Source organism: Panthera tigris, chromosome B3 (assembly GCF_018350195.1).
Source record: "Panthera tigris isolate Pti1 chromosome B3, P.tigris_Pti1_mat1.1, whole genome shotgun sequence".
Lineage (NCBI taxonomy): Eukaryota > Metazoa > Chordata > Mammalia > Carnivora > Felidae > Panthera > Panthera tigris.
In genome coordinates, this window is record NC_056665.1 from 82,024,195 (window position 1) to 82,047,279 (window position 23,085).

At 35.3% G+C, this 23,085-nt stretch overlaps 1 protein-coding gene across 12 annotated transcripts in view; it reads left to right on the forward strand.

The window, feature by feature from the left end:
- The window catches only part of AKAP6 (A-kinase anchoring protein 6), a 554,906-nt gene that overhangs the window by 490,739 nt on the left and 41,082 nt on the right, over positions 1 to 23,085 (forward strand). For all 12 annotated transcript variants that reach the window (XM_042989539.1, XM_042989537.1, XM_042989535.1 and 9 more), the window contains one exon: positions 4,519 to 4,734. In XM_042989539.1, coding sequence (XP_042845473.1) covers positions 4,519 to 4,734 — 216 coding nt within the window. The remainder of the gene's footprint in view (positions 1 to 4,518; positions 4,735 to 23,085) is intronic.

Consider the following 23,085-nt stretch of genomic DNA (forward strand, 5'->3'; position numbering starts at 1 on the left):
TGATAGTAGATGACACTATTATTTAAGGTCAAGAATATGGGTATACAAGTAAGTATAATATTATACAATATATGTATGTATATGTGTGTATATATGCATATGTTTAATATATAATGAAAAACGAAGTATCAGTATTGGAAGTCTTACCTTTAATCGTGTTAAACTGAAGCCAATGTCAAAAAGGATGTTACATCACATTTGGCTAATAATAGAGTGGCTTAAACAGTCAAAAAGGCTGACAGAATGTCAGGAGGGGAGAAAGAAAAACCCTCATTAAAAAACAAATAAACAGGGGCACCTGGGTGGCTCAGTTGGCTAAGTGTCCAACTTCTGCTCAAGTCTTGATCATGTGGTTCACCAGTTCGAGTCCTGCTTTGGGCTCTGTGCTGACAGCTCAGAGCCTGGATCCTGCTTCAGATCCTGTGTCTCCCTCTCACTCTGCCCCTCCCCTGCTCATACTCTGTCTCCTCTTTCTCAAAAATAAATAAAAATGTTAAAAATAAACAACTAAATAAATAAAAGACCCCCCCCCCCAAGATAGACCAAAAACATCCTTTGCATCACCATTGATTAATTGAAAACCAGACCGTTTATACGTGTGATAGAAAAACCTTCAGCCTGTTGGCAACTCTATTGTAACACGTCGAAAAAGATGTGTTGAGAAGGTTGGATATCCGATTATTGTAAAGGAAAACAATGACTTAGAAATTTTGATTTTTACTTTTCTACACTTATAGCAAGTCTGCCTTTTTAATAACATGAGGAAATTGAATAGAAATGTAAAATAAAGAAAATAAGAGATTAGAAATTTAAAAGTAGCACACCAAACTATATTCCACCAATTGGATTCTGAAGTGATTTAAGACAATGACCTCCATACTGAGAGGTAGTCTTCTAAGAAGACATTGCCTAACAATGACCAAATAATAGGACAACTAATACAAAAACATTTGGAATCTCTTTCTTAGACATACTGATAATTAGTGGGGGTTTTTTTCTTTCTTTTTAAATTTCCTTTACTCGGGGCACCTGGGTGGCTCAGTCAGTTAAGCGACCGACTTTAGCTCAGGTCATGATCTCACCGTTTCTGAGTTCAAGCCCCATATCGGGCTCTCTGCTGACAGCTCAGAGCCTGGAGCTGGTTTAGATTCTGTGCCTCCCTCTCTCTCTCTCTCTCTCTCTCTCTCTCTGCCCTTTCCCCACTCATGCTTTGTCTTTCTCTCTCAAAAGTAAATAAACATCAAAAAAATTAAAAAAAATAAATTCCCTTTACTCTTCTTGTCTTTATACTTTTCTGTGAAGGCAATATGACTATGCTTGAGAATCAAGCATATCTCATCAGATATCAAGGAAAATGCTTCAGAATTGGCAATAATGAAAAACATTACAAATTTTTCTGTTCATTACTTCCTGTCCAGTTGCTTCACTGTCTCTTCTCCCTAACACACTAGGTGCTCCTGCTGCCCCAGGCTACTTGCTTCCCGAACCTTCTATCTTTATAACCACGACCATTCAGCTTGGACCATCTGGTTCCCATTATTTCCCTGGAGATTTCACCAACTCCTCCAAAAGCAACTTGCACAAACATTCTGTCAACAGGTCTCTCTCTACATTACTCTTGGTACCATGCTTATTTGTGGATAGTCCGCCTTCAGTAGACCTCAGCTCCTTGAGAGAAGGAGCAGGAACTTGCTCCTGTTTGAAGCCTCCATGAATAAACCACTGCCTAGCAGACAGAAGGTACAATGCACATTTGAGGAAGTCTAAGAGGCAGGGATGAGTTTATCTTATTTCAGTGCCTTGCTTAGGTTATTTAGTTTGGATTTGTGTTTAAAAGTGCTTTTCTCTGAAAATGTAAGCCAGGAGTAGTTACAATACTTATTTGTTCCTGTGTAGTTACATTTAACATTTTTCTGTGCATAGTTTATCATGGAAATAACGTAAACTACTGACTCTAAGAAACATCACCAGAAAATGCACTGGTTTTATTGAGTATGTGTTTGTGATTATAAATAAATATGTATATTTTAATGGTTGTCATGGAAACTCATTTATGTAGAAGAATGTTATTTTATCAGTTATATCTCCTAGATATAAAAAACTATCAAAAATTATGTTGGCATTTAAAATTCTCAATTTTTGCCTCCTTTTTAAAGTAGTGTTATTTCCCACTGTACATATAGGATAAATTATTAATCCAGAATGTAGACCAAGTTCTTTAGATATTTAAAGTAAGAGAAAAAAAAAACTGTGGAATTGTGAAGATCCCAAAATTAGGTAGTGAATGTCAACATTCAATAAAATCCTATATTGAACATCAAAAACAGCTTTCACAGTTTTTTACCTGGACTGACTCACATTAAGATGTGGGTTGGGGTTCATCTGGATACTTAAATACTGGGTGCATTCTAGATACTCATAAAAAGATTATGGCCAGTGACGTTTATGAAAATTTCCCCTAGTGATCTCACATGCCCTGTTTCAGAACTTCAAAAATGCCTTTAAGGTGCATGAAGCTTATTTGGGCTACTTTGTAAATGTTACCAATGTGGCTGTGCTAGCTACACACATATGTTTAGTGCTGTCCATGGCAAATTTTCATTTGGCTAAGAGACATGGGGACTTTTTGCTAGCTTGATGAATGCAGTTACTGGTCTAGTCAACTTCAAACAGAGTTTTGCAAGATCCAATTTTATGGTATGGAAATATCACTCTTGATTTTTCTAGCCCTTTATTGTTAACAAATGTATAACAAAACAAAACAAAGAAATCCTCAATATTCATATTCATAGGACTCATTTCAATGAATTTCAGTTGGCTATATTATTATCTTGAAGTGTTAATATTGGATCAAAATTTGGCAGGTATTAATTGGACTTGACAGTTTGACTTGCTCAACAGTTCTAGAGCAAGAGAGCAAATTGTGTGTGTGTGTGTGTGTGAAAGAGAGAGAGAGAGAGGGAGAGAGAGAGAATGTATTTAGGAGGGGGAAGTTAGCAGGATGGGAGGAGATGGAAACAATGCTTTTTGCTTTGATAGGCCCTCAAGTTTTATCTTTGAATGTCTAGGGGTTTCTCCTCATTCAGCCTTGAACAAATGAATAGCATCAGTAAAGAAATTTGTCAGACCTGGTGGTTATATTAGGAGTTATGTAGGAAAATAATAATGAATGCTAGGAAAATAAATAAGGGTAAGTTCAGGAAACATAACTAAAAATGCTGCACTGGTGTAAATTGAATAATAAAATTCCTAGTCATATTTTGCCATAAATAGAGGTTTGGGAATTTGTCATTCACCTTATTTAAAATTCAGAAATATTAAAGGTACAGTGTTCTTTCATTACAGAAATAATAGAATTTCAGCTATTACGGAGCTAGGGTCATTTAAATGGCTACTGCATGTATTATATCAGTAAGTGGAACATCTGTATGAAATGTCCACCTGCTGATCTACTACCACTCTGTGCACATTTCAATGAACCACATTTAATCATTTTAAGACTTCTACTAATGAAGCCTTATCTAGATTAACATTTTAAGCACAAATACTTTTAGGCATTAAAACTCTCACACTAAATGAAATTGCATTGTCTTGTTTACCCTTGTTGATTAATAAGCAATCTGTTAACTGTTAGAACAGTCCAATTGTAGCAGTAGAAGGAGATTAGTAATTCAGTGATGTTTGTGGATATAATCATCATTTCTCCTGAAGGCTTTGAATTAGAATATCACTTACACACTATCCGTAGGCAAAGAAAAGATATAATATTTTTAGACATGTGTACCCACTATTTTGCTTGAATCGTTCAGCTTAGGGTCACTGCAGCAATACAAATGCTTCTGGGGGCAAAATGCTATTTTGATGCATGCATATCCTTCTTAAATTGTGTGAATGTCTATTAAAAGAAACAGCAACCAACAAATAGTGCAGTAATAATCCAGTATCCTAATTTCTGTTCTCAGAACATTATTGCTTTGTTAATCAAGCTTCGGAAGAGAAATGTTGCTTATCCATTTTTCCCCAATAATAGATGTTAGGTATGAAACTTCTCTGCAATCTTATTTAACTTATTCCCAGCCAGTAGAAAACTAAACTTTTGGCCTCAGAAAATCTAGGAGTAAGTTTGGAAAATTTCCATTTCCTTTTGGAGCACTTCTCTATCTTTTGTGTTTCCTGTCACCTGGAATTAAAGCAGGTCAATCTGTTTGGCATTCATATGACCTAAATTTCATTAAGTTGTAAATTGTTAATCACCTAGGTGTCCAGGTGGGACCCAGCGTTTTAGATGGAGAAATCATTGAAAAAAAGGGAAGAAGAGTGGGATGCAGCTAAATTCTTTGGCATTAGTTGGGTATCAGTAGACGGTCTCCAATCTAAAGGCAACTCCAGAGCCATTCTTGTCTTATTCATAGCCAAGCGTATCACTATAATTTGAAATTATGGTGGAAGTAGGTGTTTCAATTTGGGGGGAATTATGCTTTATAAACACCCACGGATGAAGCCCTTTCTGTGTTGCAGTCCCTCTGTGGTGAAATCAAACAGCGACGACGTGGAGTGGCCTCCATCCTGCGATTGTGCCAGCATCTTCTGGATGACCGGGACACTTGCAATCTGAACGCAGACCACCAGCCCATGCAACTGATCATTGTAAATCTTGAAAGAAGATGGGAAGCCATTGTCATGCAAGCTGTTCAGTGGCAAACACGGCTACAAAAGAAGATGGGAAAGGAGTCTGTGAGTGATATTTTTTTTTAAGCATAATGGTCTCTTATTTTTCTCAGAAAAAAATTATTTCAGAACTTGGAAAATGTATTCATCTTACAAGTCGTTTTGTGAAAGAAAGGGATAGATCTCTCCACTAGATGAAATTCCATTTGTCATAGCACAGAGATTTATTTGCCTACCTATAAGAAGTGTTTCAGTGTATCTCATTGTCTTGAAAAAAATCACAGGAAGAGTTGGCTTAATCTTGCCAAACTAAGCCATTAATTCCTTCAGTCATTCCTTCACCGGTGATATTCTTTAATCATAAAATACCCCATGAAGATTTTGTTAGAAGGCGGCTTTCTACTCTGAAAGCACGTGTAGCAATGTGTATGCTCTATGAGGCATTGCTCTATGAGGCAATGACATAAAGTATACTGCTTACCTTTTCATTACATGATGACTTAACACTGTTCGTACAACAAACTCCATTTCTTTTGCTTAGAGCTTCTTTTGATAGATATGCATTGCTGAGAGCTAGAAAGTTTCCTCTGTGAATTCTAATGCAGTGTTCAAGGTAGGGGTAGGGTCCCTTTTAAGAATTTTCCAAGTTGATTATAAGTTCAAACCATTGACACATGAAGGAAATATATGTGACTAAGGTTGTTTAATAATAGTAGAGAATAAGTTCTTGTCCAGAAAACCTTCATATTCTTAATAGAAAAGATTTATTGATAAAAAAATTACATTCCCCAAATGACTTTGAAGTCACTGACCATTAGTTGAATACCTAATTTTCATGTTTGACTTACATAAATGAAACACATACATACATACATGGAATGGAAAGTTATTGTTATATGTTTATATTATCAGTTCTATGGGTTTGGAAAGTCCAAGATTCAAAATTGAAAAATCAAATGTAATAATCCTGCCACTGAAAAAAGTCTTCTCTTGTGAATTCTAATTTTAACAAATTCTTAATATTTGCTGTCTGATGTGTTTGGCATTGGGGACTGGGAACAGAAGGGACAATGAATCAGTAAGCCTTCTCACTTTTTCTGCATCTGCAGCTATGTTGAGTCTAGGGGGTGATTGTATCATCAACAGTTCAATTTAATTGTTTTGAGCTGAAGTTGTTAAATTTCTTAAGACTTCAAGTTATTACCAGTAATCAGAGTCTATATAATTGGATGTCTTTCCTGGAAAAGACCTATGAAGCTATTTAGCTAGTGTGTTTTTTCTTTCTTTCTTTCTTTCTTTCTTTCTTTCTTTCAGTGTTTGGAAGGGCAAAAGAGGTTATTTTTTATTCTATAGTTTTGAAGCCTCTAAGCATAGTAGTGACCATAATAAAACTTACACAAAAACCATCTGCACCTGGAGAAGCTCTGACATTTTGGAAGCATTCAAGCTGCTTTGGAGGAGACAAAAATGGCTTTCTTTGGGGATTTACTTGAAATCATATGATCAGGGTTGCAGGACTAGATCTCTGTGGACTAGATGTAGACATTTTTATCCTGCTTCTGTGGTAGAAGTAAGCTTTCATTTTAAAACCCCGGCTATTTCTTAGAGGCTCAAGCTAACACATAGAGGTAGATATAAATTGCAGGTAGAGAAAAGTCTCCCCTTTTCTTTAGGTTGTCTACTGAGTGTGTAGGCTTTTGGAATGATGGAGGTAGCAAATAAGGTCTGTGCTAAACAAGGTTGAAAATCACTGTCAAGAAAAGGATAGAACAGAGTAAGACTAATGGCAACAATTCAGTCAGCAGAGGGTACCTAATTAAGTTGGAGATATTTCTTGCTTCTGATCTCTGTTGTTTAGTAAAGAGTCCATATTGCTTTGATGGGCAAGCAACAATTGACCATTGTGGGAGGCTACCTATGCAGAAAATCAGAAGTCTCTAAGTGGTCTGTTTGCTTGTTTATCATATGCCTCACCCTCATGCCATCCCCTTGGTCCTTCATGCACAGGGACTTTCAGTGTCTGTTTGCAAGGCCTGGGACGTACTTGCACATGGTAGATGTTTGACAGATATTTGCTAAATGAATGAGTACATGCTTTTATTTAATACATTTTCTTTTATTCTGACATTTGGTTTAAAACTATATCTACATTCATGATCATGGTTCATATTCCTCCAAAATGGCTTTGAGTATTATTACATTTCTATAAGACTATTCACCTTCATGAGACCACCAAGAAGATGCCTTTTGACCTGTGTGATGGTGATGTTTCCAATGATAGTGACAATGTTTCCAAGTTCTAAAACATGATGTGAAGTATCTGGTGGTATACTCTTTTCTTCAAAAGTTATTTCTGAAGGAAATTCTGTATGAGCTATTGGATAAAAATGTGGACTAGGTCAATTTGATACCACACATTAGTAAAAGAAAGTATAAGAACCGCATAATCCTCTCAATATAGAAAAAGCATTTGACAAAATACACAGCATCCTTTCTTGATAAAAACTCTCAAGAAATTAGGGATAGAAGGATCATACCTCAAGATCACAAAGGCCATATATGAAAGACCCACCACTAATATCATCCTCAATGGGAAAAAACTGAGAACTTTCCCCCTAAGGTCAGGAACTCAACAAGGATGTCCACTCTCACCACTGTTACTCAACATAGTGTTGGAGGTCCTAGCTTCAGCAATCAGACAACAAAAAGAAATAAAAGGCATCCAAATTGGCAAGGAGTGAGTCACACTTTCACTCTTTGCAGACAACATGATACTCTATGTGGAAAACCAAAAGACTCCACAAAAAAACCGCTAGAACTGATCCATGAATATGCTAGAGTCACAGGATATAAAATTAATGCATAGAAATCGGTTTCATTTCTATACACCAATAATGAAGCAGCAGAAAGAGAAATCAAGGAATCAATCCCATTTACATTTGCACTAAAAACCATAAAATACCTAGGAAATAAACCTAACAAAAGAGGTGAAAAATCTATACACTGAAAACTATAGAAAGCTTATGAAAGAAATTGAAGAAGACACAAAAAATGGAAAAAAATTCTAATCTATGCTCATGGATTAGAAGATCAAGCATTGTTAAAATGTCAAAACTACACAAAGCAATCTACATATTCAATGCAATATCTATCAAAATAACACCAGCTTTTTCACAGAGCTAGAACAAATAATCCTAAAATTTGTATGGAACCAGAAAAGACCCTGAATAGCCAAAGCAATCATGAAAAAGAAAACCAAAGCTGGAAGTATCACAATTCTAGACTTCAATCTATATTACAAAGCTGTAATCATCAATATAGTATAGTACTGGCACAAGAACAGACACTCAGATCAATGGGACAGAATAGAGAACCCAGAAATGGACCCACAAACATATGGCCAACTAATCTTGGACAAAGCAAGAAAGAATATCCAGTGGAGTAAAGACAGTCTCTTTAGCAAATGGTTTTGGCAAAACTGGACGGCAACATGCAGAAGAATGACCAGGACCACTTTCTTACAATGTGCACAAAAATAAACTCAAAATGGATGAAAGACCTAAGTGTATTACAGGAAGCCATCAAAATCCTAAAGGAGAAAACAGGCAACATCCTCTTTGACCTTGGCCACAGCAACTTCTTACTTGACATGTCTCCAGAGGCAAGGGAAACAAAAGCAAAAATGAACTATTGAGACCTCATCAAGATAAAAAGCCTCTGCATAGTGATGGAAACAATCAGTAATACTAAAAGGCAACCAATGGAATGGGAGAAGATATTTGCAAATGACATATCAGATAAAGGGTTAGTCTCCAAAATCTATAAAGAACTTATCAAATTCAACACCCAAAAAACAAATAATCCAGTGAAGAAATGGGCCAAAGATATGAATAGACACTTTTCCAAAGAAGACATCCAGATGGCTGACACATGAAAAAATGTTCAACATCACTCATCATCAGGGAAGTACAAATCAAAACCTCAATGAGATACCACCTCACACCAGTCAGAATGGCTAACATTAACAACTCCAGCAATGACAGGTTTTGGCAAGGATGCAGAGAAAGAGGGTCTCTTTTGCATTGCTGGTAGAAATGCAAACTGGTGCAGCCACGCTGGAAAACAGTATGGAGGTTCCTCAAAAAATAAAAAATAGAACTTCCCTACAATCTAGCATTTGCCCTACTAGGTATTTATCCATAGGATACAAAAATGCTGATTCGAAGGGGCACATGCACCCCAATGTTTATAGCAGCACTACTGACAATAGCCAAAGAATGGAAAGAGCCCAAATGTCCATTGAGTGATGAATGGATAAGGAAGATGTGGTATATATATAAAATGACATATTACTCAATGAAAAAGAATTGAATCAAAAAGAATAAATCTTGCCATTTGCAACAATGTGGATGGAACTAGAGTGTATTATGCTAAGTGAAATAAATCAGTCAGTGAAAGACAAATACCATATGACTTCACTCATATGTGGACTTTAAGATACAAAAGTGATGAACATAAAGGAAGGGAAGCAAAAATAATATAAAAACAAGGAGGGAGACAAACCATAAGAGACTCTCATATACAGAGAACAAATGGGTGTGGTGTTGGGCAGTGGGGGGATGAGCTAAATGGACAAGGGGCCTTAAGGAGGACACTTGTTGGGAAGAGCACTGGGTGTTATATACAAGTGATGAATCACTGAATTCTATTCCTGAAATCATTATTACACTATATGGTAACTAACTGGGATTTAAATTTTTTTTAATATGGACTAGGTTCTGATACTGCAAATTAGAAGCTCTGATTCAGTCACTGTGTTATAGGATTGTCTTCATTAGTCATTTTGGAAATAGCTTATATAAGAGATGTCACTTAATCACATATGCAGTATTCCTTATGGTTCAATTGACATCTGTTTGTGTGATGATTCGATTACTATTGGTCTTCTCCATTGGTCTGAAGAAAGCAGCCACATAGCCAGTTTCTGTTCACCTCTGCATTCCTAAAACTTCACATATGGTTTAATAGGTACTTCATAATATTTGTTAAATAAGTGAATTTTCTCTAAGAGATGCTCTATAGTAGTCAGTGTTAGAGATCCAGCAGTAAATTAGATCCCTTCCCCTTCCTTAAAAAGCACAGCTCGAAAGATAATACAAATGTACTATGTAATGTAACTATCATCCTAGGTAATATTCATAGCTAATTACAGACAAAAATATGGAAAAACTTTCCATAATATTCAGAAAAATTTAGGTAAGTGTATAAATGTCAAACTTCCCTATTACCCCTAACTAGGTAAATAATGAATATATTTATCTCTTTTTCAAAAGTTACAAGAAAGCAAGAGATCTTGTATAAAACCTCCAAAGCACCTTTCTCCCTTATCAAGTATCTTGACAAATCCCAAAAGTATCTTTTTCCCTTATCAAGATTTTGAAATTGCATAATTATTTTACATTACACTTGTTCTTCATACATTTAAACTCTTTACCCAGACTTACTTTTGTGTGTTTGTGTTTGTGTGTGTGTGTGTGTGTGTGTGTTAACTGTAATATTGATGTGTGTACATACTTTTCAAGCTTTAATTCTAATTTTCATTTGAATTGTATCTTTTGGTTTTTTTCTTTCCTAGTCTTCTGCCTTCTTTCTTTGTGAGCCAAAGAAACTTGAGCTTTGTTCCTTTTATTCCTTTCATTGATTCAGGCCCATATCTTGACTGACAGTACTATACATTTATGTTACCTTAAGCCATCCCATCTTCCAAAATAGCATTCTGAATTTATTATGTGTTTATTATAGAGAACCAAGATTTTACCAGTTTAAATATCACTTCTTACAATATATGAAAATTAAAATGTATAAGACAATCCATAGTAATGACAATCATCCATACCAATAATCTATAAATTTACTCAGAACAGTGTTTCTTATCTTTTAATAAAGAGGCCATAACTCCTTGATGAAGGCTGTGGGCCTTCTTCCTCTTAAAATACATAAGCAGATATCCACTTTCAGCCAAGATAAAGTATGAGATCACATTTACCCTTGTACCTGAAACAACTAAAAAACTGGGCAAAATCACATTGATTTTTTTTTTTTAGTTTTGAGAGAGAGAGAGAGAGAGAGAGAGAGAGAGAGAGAAAGTGGGGAGAGGCAGAGAGAGAGAGGAAGACACAGAATCTGAAGTGGCTCCAGGCTCTGAGTTGTCAGCACAGAGACCAATGTTGGGCTTGAACCCATGAACCATGAGATCATGACCTGAGCCAAAGTCATCCACTTAGCTGACTGAGCCACCCAGGTGCTCCCAAAATCACAAATTTTAACCTTGCATTTGAAATGAATGAAGTGATACTATGGTTACCCAATTTTCTGCCTAGAAATTCCAAGGCACAGCATATGGAGAGGAAGTCTATGCAGATTCTGGCAGTCTCACTGAGTTGAAGAGACAGGTCTGGGAGTCTGAGGAGGCCAAGACAGCTAAATGTGCTATAGGACTATATCTATTTTGCTATTTGCTATAGAGTACTAGAGAGGAGAGAGCTGTGGAGAGAAGCTAACTTCCAAGAAGTTAGACAAAAATATTGTGCATATTAAGTATAAACATTGAAGATATCTGTCAAAAATCAAACTTTTACAGATAAAAACTATAATAACTGAGATGAAAACTACACTGAGTGGTATTAACAGCCAATTAAATATTGTAGAAGTGATTCATAAACCTGAAAACGTAACAATAGAAACTGTCTAAAATGAAACACAGAGGAAAATAAGACAAAATAGAAAACAATGCATGAGTGAGCTGTGAGATAACTTTAAGCAACACAATATATATGTAATTGGAATCCCTAAAAGAAAGGACATAAAGAGAAACAATTTTTGAAGAAATAATGGCCAAATTTTCCAAATTTGATGAAAAGTATAAACTTATACTTGTCAGTAGACTTTAGGCACAATAAACATGAAAAAACTACACAAGGGACATCATAACCAAATTGATTAAAACCAGTGATAAGGGAAGACCTTCAAAGCATGCAGAGAAAACAGAGTTATTATTAAGAGTTATTATTATTAAGAGTTATAGCAGAATTCTTTTTCAAAACAATGCAGATCAGGAGACAGTGGAGCAACATCTTTAAAGTATTGGGAAAAAATAACAACCAAGAATTCTACACACAGAGAAATATTCAAAGAGAAAGATAAAAACAGTTTTCAGACATCAAAAGAAGAAAAATATTATCACTAGCAGAGCTGCATTACAAGAAATGTTAAGAGAAATTCTGCAGGCAAAAGAAAAATGCTATCAGTGGGAAACTTGAATCTGTACAGAGGAATGTTAAGTACTGGAAATGGCTACTATGTAGGTTAATATGAAACTATTTTTGTATTATTTAAATCTCTTGAATTGATAATAGGTTGTTTAAAACAAGATAGTAGCAATGTATTGCAGGATTTACAAAACATGTAGAAGTAAAACATATGACAACAATATCACAAAGACCAGGAAATGGAATTATACTGTTGAATGGTTCTTATACTACATGTGGTAGTATAATATCATTTAAAGATAGATTGTGAAAACATAAAATGTATACTATGACAAGAAACTGTATCTAATAGTCCATCGAGGGAAATGAAATCATTAACCATAAACACACACACACACACACACACACACACACAATGCAGGAAAAAAGGGAAAATGGGAATAAAGCACAGGTGTAACAAAGAGAAAGAAGTAAGGTGGAAGATTAAACCAATCATATAAGTAATTCTACTAAGTGTAAATGGACTAAAAACTTCAATTGAAAGGCAGTAATTGTCAGGTTGGATTAAAAAAACAAGATTGAGCTATATGTTGTCTATAATAAACCCACCTTAATTATAGACAAAATAGGTTAAGTATGGAAAAACATACATTAAACTAACACAACTGTTAATATGTAACAGATTTGATTTCAAAGCAAAAATATTATAAGATGTAAAGAAGGACACTTTTTTTTAATGATAAAGATGTTAATTAATTTAGAGGACACACCATTAGTAAATGTTGATGTTCTAATAACAGAACTTACATGAGTCAAAAACTGATACAAGTAGGCAGGGATACACAGTTTTGGAAAGAGATTCCAACACTTTTCCTCAATAATTGGCAGCATAAGCAGACAGAAAATCAGTAAGAATATAAAAGCCATAAACACTCCATAAATGAACTTGATCTAACTGACATTTAAAACACCTCATCCTGCAACAAAAAATATACTTTATTTTCAAGTGCACACAGAACATCTACCAAAAATGACTCTTTTCTGAACCACAGAATAAGTCTAAAATGTAAAACGACTCATATTATACAAAGTATGCTCTCTTATTATAATGGAATTAATTTAGAAATAAATAATAGGCATATATTTATAAAATCCTCAAATATATGGAAACTAAATAGCAAATTTATATACAACTCATGGAACAAAGAAGAAATTAGAAGGGGAAATTATCAAGTGTTTTTGTACTGAATAGAAATAGAAAAAAATTAAAATTTGTGCCACCAAAATTTGCTATTAAAATAATGATCTTAGCTTTCACCATATGCAACTAGAAAAATAAGGGCAAATTAAACACAAAGTAGGTAGAAGAAGGGGGGGAGGAAATAAATATCAGAGCAGAAATCACTAATTGAAAACAGAAAAACAATAGAGAAAAAAAATCAATGAAATAAAAAAACCTGTTTTATTGAAAAGATAAAAGCTTTATCAAGACTGATCAGGGAATATGGAGAAAATACACAAATTATCAACATCAGGAATAATAGATAGACATCACTACATATTCTACTAATATTAAAAAATATGAAGGGAATATTATGAATAATTATGCCATTAAGTTCAACTATTTAGATAAAATAATGTAGAAACTTTATCAACTTAATAAGGATGTATACAAATAATCTATTTTTTATTTTTTATTTATTAAAGTTTATTTATTTTTTTAGAGAGAGAGAGTGAGTGGGATAGGGACAGAGAGAGAATCCCAGGCAGGCTGTTCATGGTCAGCATGGAGCCCGATGTGGGGCTTGAACCCATGAACCATGAGATCATGACCTGAACCAAAATCAAGAATTGGATGCTTAACAGACTAAACCCTGCAGTAATAACCCCTGCAAATAATCTAAAGCTAGCATATTTAATGGTAAAAGACTGAATACTTTTCTCCTAATATCAGTAGAAGGCAAGGATGTCCATTTTCACCATTTCTATTTAACATCGCACTGGAAGTTTTAGCCCATACAAGAAAGCAAGGAAAAAAGGAATTAAAGGCATGCCACTTGGAAGATAAGGGACCAAATTATCTTTACTCACATGCTTCATGATCATCTATGTAGAAAATGCTATAGATTCTCCAAAAAAAAAGATCCTAGGGCTAGTAAAAGACTTTAATAAAGTTATAGTATACAAAACCAATATACAAACATCAATTGTATTTTTATGTGCTATCCATGAACAACCAGAATTTAAAATTAAAAAACCAGTATCATTTATAATAACAGCAAAAATACGAAATACTTAGGGATATATCTCACAAAATACATGAAGACCTATTCTCTCAAAATTACAAAATATTGGTGACAGAAATTAAATAACTAAATGAGTGATGAAGTATACTATGCTCATGGATCATAAGGCACAATATTAAGATATCAATTCTCCCCAGATTTATCTGTAAGATCAATGTAATTCAAATGACATTTCAAGTAATGTATTTTGTAGAAATATATAAGCTGATTCTAAAATTCACATGGAAATGCAAAGGCATTAGAATAGTGAAAACAATTTTGGAAAAGATGAATAAAGTTAAAGGACTTACACCTCCTGATTTCAAGACTTAAAACAAAGCTACAGTGTTTGGGAGAATATGGCTTTAGTGTCAAGGCCAAGAAATAGATCAATAGAACAGGGTAGATATTTCAGAAATAGAGCTGCACAAAAATGGTCAATTGATTTTTGACAAAGATGCAAAGGCAATTCCAAGGGTAGTCCTTCACCAAATGATCCTGGAACAATTTAACATCTATATGCACAAATATGAAATTGAACTCCATATTGCATGCACCATCCTGAAAAATTGAAGTCAGGGAACCTGGGTGACTCAGTCAGTTGAGCATCTGACTCTTGATTTCGGCTCAGGTCATGATCTCATGGTTTGTGAGTTTGAGCTCCACACCAGGCTCTGCACTGACAGTGTGAGGCCTGTTTGGAATTCTCTCTCTCCTCTCTCTTTTCCCCTTCCCTACTCTCTCTCTCTCTCTCTCTCTGTCTCTCAAAATAAATAAATAAATAAACATTTTTTTAAAAAGTTTAAAAATAAATGAAGTCAGAATGGATCATAGATCTAAATGTAAATGTAAAACAAAATAGAAAAAAATTATAGGGTAAAATATTTGTGACCACTGGAGGAATTATGAAGTGTAATGAGGAAAATTTTGGGGATGGTAAATATAGTCATGATCTTGATTGTAGTGATAGTTTTGTGGGTATATTTATATGTCAAAATGTATAAAATTGTACATTTTAAGTTATGCAGTTATTTTATGCCAATTATACCTCAATAAGACTATTTTAAAAACACATGGGGATATACAGAATTTTACATGTAGTTATAAATGGGTTGATAGATTGCCCTGAAGCCTGACAGTGAGTATCCTTGCTTTGGAGTAAGTAAATAAAAATAAAATGGCCCTTTTCTGAAGGGCCAAAAAACAACAGCAACAAAAATAATAATAGCTAACATAGTAACACTTACTAGGTGTTAGGCCCTTTTCTGTTACATGTTAATTCATCTAAGACTTTTAATAGTCATATGATATATGTACTATTATCCTCTCAATTTTGCATAAGAAAAGTTGAAGCAGAGTTTCAGCAACTTTTCCAAAGTGACCCAGCTAGTTTGTAACTGATCTGTCAAAGCCTAGACATCTTGGCTCCAGAGTCACTGTCCTGAATCAGCATCCTAAATTGTCTCTTTAAGATAAGTTCTTTTTTAATGATATGAATGTTGCATATGCATCCACTCTTGTTTTAATTAAGTAAATTAACAGGAGTTTTATAAATACGTATTAAGTCTATTGGATTTTGAAATTAGGTAATTCCATTTTTCCAATACAATTTAGGAAATTATGGATCAAATTTATTCATTATCACAAGTGATATGTGAAGAAGTTTTAATTGCCAAAAATTAACCATCTCTAACTCATTTATGAAAAGGAGTAATATTTTTTTTACAAGTATCAATGTATTATGAGGGTCCTATAACCTTTGGCAAATGAGATAAAAAGAACAAATGTCCCAAAGCTTCAGAAGGCATACATTGTTCCCATAAATACGTTTGAATAAAAAGTTACAGCTGCAATGTAGAATATGGTATCCACTGGCCATATGTGGCTATCTAAATTTAAATTAATTAAAATTACATAAAATAAAAAGATTAGTTTCTTATTGACACTAGCCATATTTGAAGTTCTTGTAGTTATATGCAGTTATTGGTTACTGTACTGAATAGCACAGGCAATTTCCATCATTGTACAAAGTTCTATTGGACAGCACTAGTTTACAGTGCCAAGATTTGTAACAGTTGCTCTCAGAGTCTAGTGTACATATGAATTACCTGGGTATCTTGTGTATTTTTTTTTATTTTTTTATTATATGAAATTTATTGTCAAATTAGTTTCCATACAACACCCAGTGCTCATCCCAAAAGATGCCCTCTTCAATGCCCATCACCCCTCCCTCCCACCCCCCATCAACCCTCAGTTTGTTCTCAGTTTTTAAGAGTCTCTTATGCTTTGGCTCTCTCTCCCACTCTAACCTCTTTTTTTTCTTTTTTTTTCCTTCCCCTCCCCGATGGGTTTCTGTTAAGTTTCTCAGGATCCACATAAGAGTGAAACCATATGGTATCTGTCTTTCTCTGTATGGCTTATTTCACTTAGCATCACACTCTCCAGTTCCATCCATGTTGCTACAAAGGGCCATATTTCATTCTTTGTCATTGCCACGTAGTACTCCATTGTGTATATAAACCACAATTTCTTTATCCATTCATCAGTTGATGGACATTTAAGGCTCTTTCCACAATTTGGCTATTGTTCAGAGTGCTGCTATAAACATTGGGGTGCAAGGGCCCCTATGCATCAGTACTCCTGTATCCCTTGGGTAAAATCCTAGCAGTGCTACTGCTGGGTCATAGGGTAGGTCTATTTTTACTTTTTTGAGGAACCTCCACACTGTTTTCCAGAGCGGCTGCACCAGTTTGCATTCCCACTAACAGTGCAAGAGGGTTCCCGTTTCTCCACACCCTCTCCAGCATCTATAGTCTCCTGATTTGTTCATTTTGGCCACTCTGACTGGCGTGAGGTGATATCTGAGTGTGGTTTTGATTTGTATTTGAAAAGGAGTAATATTTTATACAGAACCTTAAGAAAGAGAACTAAGCAAGCATTTTCCCTTTTACAATACCAGGAAAAAATAAAAAAGAGAATTTGGTTTGTCATGTGAGTTGGTTAACCACTGATATTTCATTGACACTTATTTATTTAAACATTTTTTTTAAGAACTTGGAGGTTCTTATTAATTCACAATTGCTTCACAGAAACTCCTGACTTTCATGGAATTTGTACCAAGAAGGTCAGTTTTCCAGTGGTGAATTCTATATATCACAAGTCAGATTTCTTTTTTCAAATGCCATTTCAATAAACCTTTACCAGACAGGTTTGGTCTAATATTGACCAATTCCCTTAGGGAAACCCAACATTCCTAAAACAAGGTATCAAACATTGTGAGGGCATGTGTCTCTCAGTTTATTTTATTTTCTCAAATTATTTTTTTTGATTATCTGGACAATATCCCTATAAAAAGCCAAGGAGTATTAAGTGTCAGTCACTAAAAGGATGGGGCTGTTGTGTTATTTGCTAGCAGTATTGAATGTGTACTTTGTCTTAGTCACTGGGTTACCATCCATTGTGTCATTTAATCGTGATAACATTGTAGATGACGAAACTAACTTTTTGAAAGATTAATTACCCACGGTCATAGAACTAGTAAGTGGAGGAAAAAGATCTGGATCCATGAATATGTGACTCCAGGGCTTTAAGCTCTTTCACAGCTCTTAAAGGCTTTATTGATATAATTTCTTGCCTCACCACCACCCCCAATAATCTTATTTTTCCTTTATATTAGAAACTTCCTAGAAATCTTTTTCGAATTGCATCCAAGAAAAATCATATAAACAAATGGCAACACAGTAATTTCTGTTAACATACTATTTTTTATTAGATGGTCAGTCCTAAGACTTTGTAAATGATATGTTGAAGATCTAAAGACTCAAGCTAAGTTGGATTTAGTTAGAGGATTCCATTTGAAAGTAAACCCAGTGCTTCCCTGCACTCTTATCCATTGGCTCTCATGTAAAGAAAGAATTGGATTCATTGGAAAAAATACACGGGTATAGTTAAGTATTGGATTATTTGGAAAAAATAAATCAAATAATGAAAAATCACTGAATAAAAAAGAAAAATATTTGATAGGAAAAAAGTTGCTTTTGAAAAATGGAAAAGTTTGAATAATAGAGTAAAGTTTAGATTTCGGCATGTATTTTTATGACTGAAATGTTTTGGTTATGATCATCACACATCATCATTCCATATTTTTTTACTCTAAAAGTATTTCTAAAAGTAATAGGATGACTTCTTTGTAAAATTTTCTTGAGTTTGCTATTGAATTCAAAGAAAAAATAAAGGGGAAAATGACATGACAGTTAATCTATGCAAGAAGCTAGATTAGAAAAGACTTCAAAAGTGTTGCAAATACAAGGCTTTTGGGATGTTGATTGGAAATAAGTCTGGGTTTCTGCCATAAGTATCCCTGCGTTGCCAGTTTTTAAAAGTTGTAGTAATCAAAACAGTATGGTACTGGCACAGACATAGACACATAGATCAACAGACTAGAATAGAAAGCCCAGAAATAAACTCATGATTATATGGTCAATTAATCTTTGACAAAGGAGACCAGAATACACAATGGGAAAAAGAGAGTCTCTTCCACACATGGCATTGGGAAAACTGGACAACTACATGTAAAAGAATAAAACTGGACCACTTTCTTACACCACACACAAAACCAACTAAAATGAATTAAGGACCTAAATGAAACCATAAAATTCTAGGAGAGCACATACAGCAATTTCTCTGACATTGGCTGTAAGAATATTTTTCTAGATATGTCTCCTGAGGCAAGTGGGGAAAAAAAGCAAAAATAAGCTGTTGGAACTTCATCAAAACAAAAAGCTTCTGCACAGCAAAGGAAATGATCAACAAAACTAAAGGACAACCTACTGAAGGGGAGAAGATATTTTCAAATGTCATATGTGATAAAGGATTAGTGTCCAAAATATATAAAGAACTTGTACAGCTCAACACCCAAAAAAATTTTTTTTATTTAAAAAAAGGGGCAGAAGATATGAACAGACATTTTTCCAAAGAAGACATACAGATGGCTAACAAACCCATGAAAAGATGCTCAAAAGCACTCATCATCAGGGAAATACAAACCAAAACCAAAATGAAATACCATTTCACACCTGTCAAAATAGCTAAAATCAAAAATTCAAGAAACAGCAGGTGTTGGCATGGATATGAAGAAAAAGGAACACTCTTGCACTGTTGGTGGAAATAGAAATTTGTGCAGCCACTGTGGAACACAGTATGGAGGTTCCTAAAAAAATTAAAAATAGAACTACCCTATGATCCAGTAATTACACTATTGAGTATTTGCTTAAAGAAAACAAAAGCACTAATTCTAAGGGATGCATACACCCCTATGTTTATTGCAGCATTGTTTACAATAGCCAAATTATAGAAGCAGCCTAAGTGTCCATCAATAGATGAATGGATAAAGAAAGTGTGCTATAAATATACAATGGAATATTATTCAGCTATCAAAAAAGAATGAAATTTTGCCTTTTGCAACAATATAGATGGATCTACCAAGTATAGTGCTAAGAGAAATAAGCCAGTCAGAGAAAGACAAATACCGTATAACTTCATTCATATGTGGAATTTAAGAAACAAAACAAATGAACAAAGGGAAAAAAAAAGACAAAAAAAATTTTAACTGTAGAGAACAAATAGAAGGTGGTAGGTGGAGGAGATGGGTGAAATAGGTGAAGGGCATTAAGAGTACACTTATCTTGATGAGCACTAATATATGGAATTGTTGAATTGCTGTATTGCACAACTGAAACTAATATAATCCTGGATGTTAACTACAGGAATTAAAATAAAATAATTGCAGATAGTGATAAGTGTTATGAGGAAAAACAATAACTAAATAAACATACATACAGTTGACCCTTCAACAACATGGGTTTGAGCTGCACAGGTCCACTTATATGCACATTCTTTTTCCAGTAAATAGGAAAAATTTTTAGAGATTTGCAACAAATTGAAAAAACTTGCAGATGAACTGTGTAGCATAACAACACCAAAATTAATTAATTAATTAATAAAATAAAATAAAATAAAATAAAATAAAGTGAGAAAGTTAGGTAAAAAAATCTTTGCTCAAGACAGTGGCATAGGAGGGTCTTGAGCTTACTTCTATCCATGGACAAAATAAATATACAACTACATATGGAATAATTTCTTCAGAAAAAAGCCCTAAGAACTGTATAAACAGAGCCTCCCCAATGAGAGACAAAGGGATAGCATGAAGATGGGTGGGAGTGGCAGAGACAAGGTCTTGCCAAAGAAAGAAAAACTGCATCTCAGGTGTAGCAATCCACAGTTGGGAGGCATATTAGAAGGAGAGAAATTTCCTCTAAGGACCAAGGTACCCCACATCAGGCACTTCAACCCTTAAATCCTGCACAGGAGAAATGAGCCCCCCAAAAGCTAGGTTTTGAAAACTAACAGGGATTATGTTCAGGAGAACCTACTCTCAAAGAGCTCATGTGCCGTCTCATGCACCCTGACACTTAATGATAAAACACCAGTTTTAGGAAGAGGACCTAGAACACAGATGGGAGAGACCCACTTTCACCTGCGGTGTTAGCCACACAGGGAAGAATCTGCTGAGACACTCTTTGGGGATGTAGACAATGTTGGATGCCACTTTTGCAGTCCTATTCTACCTTACCAGTGCCAATACTGGTGGGCACGATCTGGGAGCTCTCACTCTAGCCTGCTAATGTGGGCAAGTGCAGTTTGCTGACAGCCCAAGCCACTGCCACAGTTGCAGCAGCACCATGGTGTCTCAGCCAGCTGGGTCCGGGGGACAGACCTGCCCACCACTGTGGTCACAGTGGCAGTTGTAGTGCCCTAGCTAGCTAGACCAATGTGGAGCCCTTCTCATGGCTACAGTGGGGTGCGGGGTGGCATTGGGGGGTGAGGAGAGACCTCACCCACTGCTATAGCCACAACAAAAAATGTGGTGCCCCAACAACCTGTGCCAGGGAGAGAACATGCCTGTTACCACATCAGCATCCACAGTGGCAGCCACAGCACCCCAACCAGCCTAACTAGGACAGAGCCTTTCCCTTAAGTGCAACCCCAGCCTCCTGGGTCAGGAGAGAACACTTCTTCCACTTCAGTGGCAGCTGTAGTACCCCAGCCAGCTGGGCAGGGCAGAGAGCTCTGTCCACTGCTACACCACAGCCACTGCCCCACCACAAAATGTGGGCACACATAGCACACACAGGAGATTTCCTTTGAGCACCTGGCTCTGGTGATCAGGGGAAGACTATGCTTCTGATCCCCATAGGACACCTATATAAGATCACTTCTTCAAGACTGAGAGAGGTAGCTGATTTGCCTAATACTCAGAAATAAACACATAGAGTCAGACAAAATGAGGAGACAAAGGAATATATTTCAAAAGAAATAATAATGCAAAACCTCAGAAAAAGACCTTAATGAAACAGAGCTAAGTAATCTACCTGATAAATAGTTCAAAGTAATGGTCATAAGAATGCTCACAAGACTCAGAAGAATGGATGAACACAGTGAGAACTTCAACAAAGAGATAGAAAATATAAGAAAGTACCAATTAGAGATGGACAATATAGTAACTAAAATGAAAAACAGACTAGAGGGAATCAACAGAAGATTAGATGGTACAGAACAGATCAGTGACCTGGAAAACAAAGTGAAAAAAGAATTTTAAAAAATGAGGATGGTGTGGCGGCGGTGGGGGACACCTGGGTGTCTCAGTTGGTTAAGTGTCTGACTTGGGCTCCTGTCAAGATCTTGCAGTTCCTGGGTTTGAGTCCCATGTCAGGCTCTATGCTGACAGCTCCAAGCCTGGAGCCTGCTTCAGATTCTGTGTCTCTCTCTCTCTCTGCCTCTTCCCCACTCATACTCTGTCTCTCTTTCTCTCAAAAATAAATGAGTTTAAAAAAATTGTTTTAAATGAGGATGGGACACCTGGGTAGATCAGTTGATTAAGCACCCAACTCTTGATTTTGGCTCAGGTCATGATCTCACAGTCAATGGGATCAGGTCCCACATCAGGGTCTGTGCTGATAGCACAGAGCCTGCTTGGGATTCTCTCTCTCTCTCTCTCTCTCTCTCTCTCTCTCTCTCTCTCCCTCTCTCTCTACCCTTCCCCCACTCATACTTTCTTTCTCTCTTGAAAATAAATAAATATATTTTTTAAAAAATTAAAAAATGATAATATTTTAAGGACCTCTGGGACAACACCAAGCATACTAACATTAGCATTTAAGAGGTCCCAGAAGGAGAGGGAAAAGAGAAAGGGGCTGAAAACTTCCCTAACCTAGGAAACGGATATCCAAGCTCAGAAATCACAAGAAAGTCTCAAACAAAATAAAATCAAAGAGATACAGATCAAGCAAGACACATTATAATTAAAATGTCAAATTAAAAAAAAAAGAAAGAATCTTAAAAGCAACAAGAGAAAAACAACTAGTTAGATACAAGGGGATTCTCATAAGGTTATCAGCTTATTTTTCAGCAGAAATTTTGCCGGCCAGAAGGGAGTGGCAAGGTATATTCAAAGTGCTGAAAGGAAAAAACACAGCACAGATTATTCTACCTCACAAAATTATCATTCAAAATTGAAGTGATAGTTTCCAAGACAAGCAAAAAGTAAAGGAGTTCATCATCATTTAACCAGTCTTACTAGAAATGTTAAAGGTACTCCTTTAAGCAGTAAAAAAAGACCATAAATGAAAGACAAAAATTTCACTGGTAAAGGCAATTATATAATAAAGGTAGTGGATCAACCTCTTATAAAACAAGTGTGAAGGTTAAAACACAAAAGGAAAATCAACTTTTTCTATAATAATTATTAATTTTGTAATACACAAAATAAAAAGATGTAAAGTATGATGACAAAAACATAAAACATG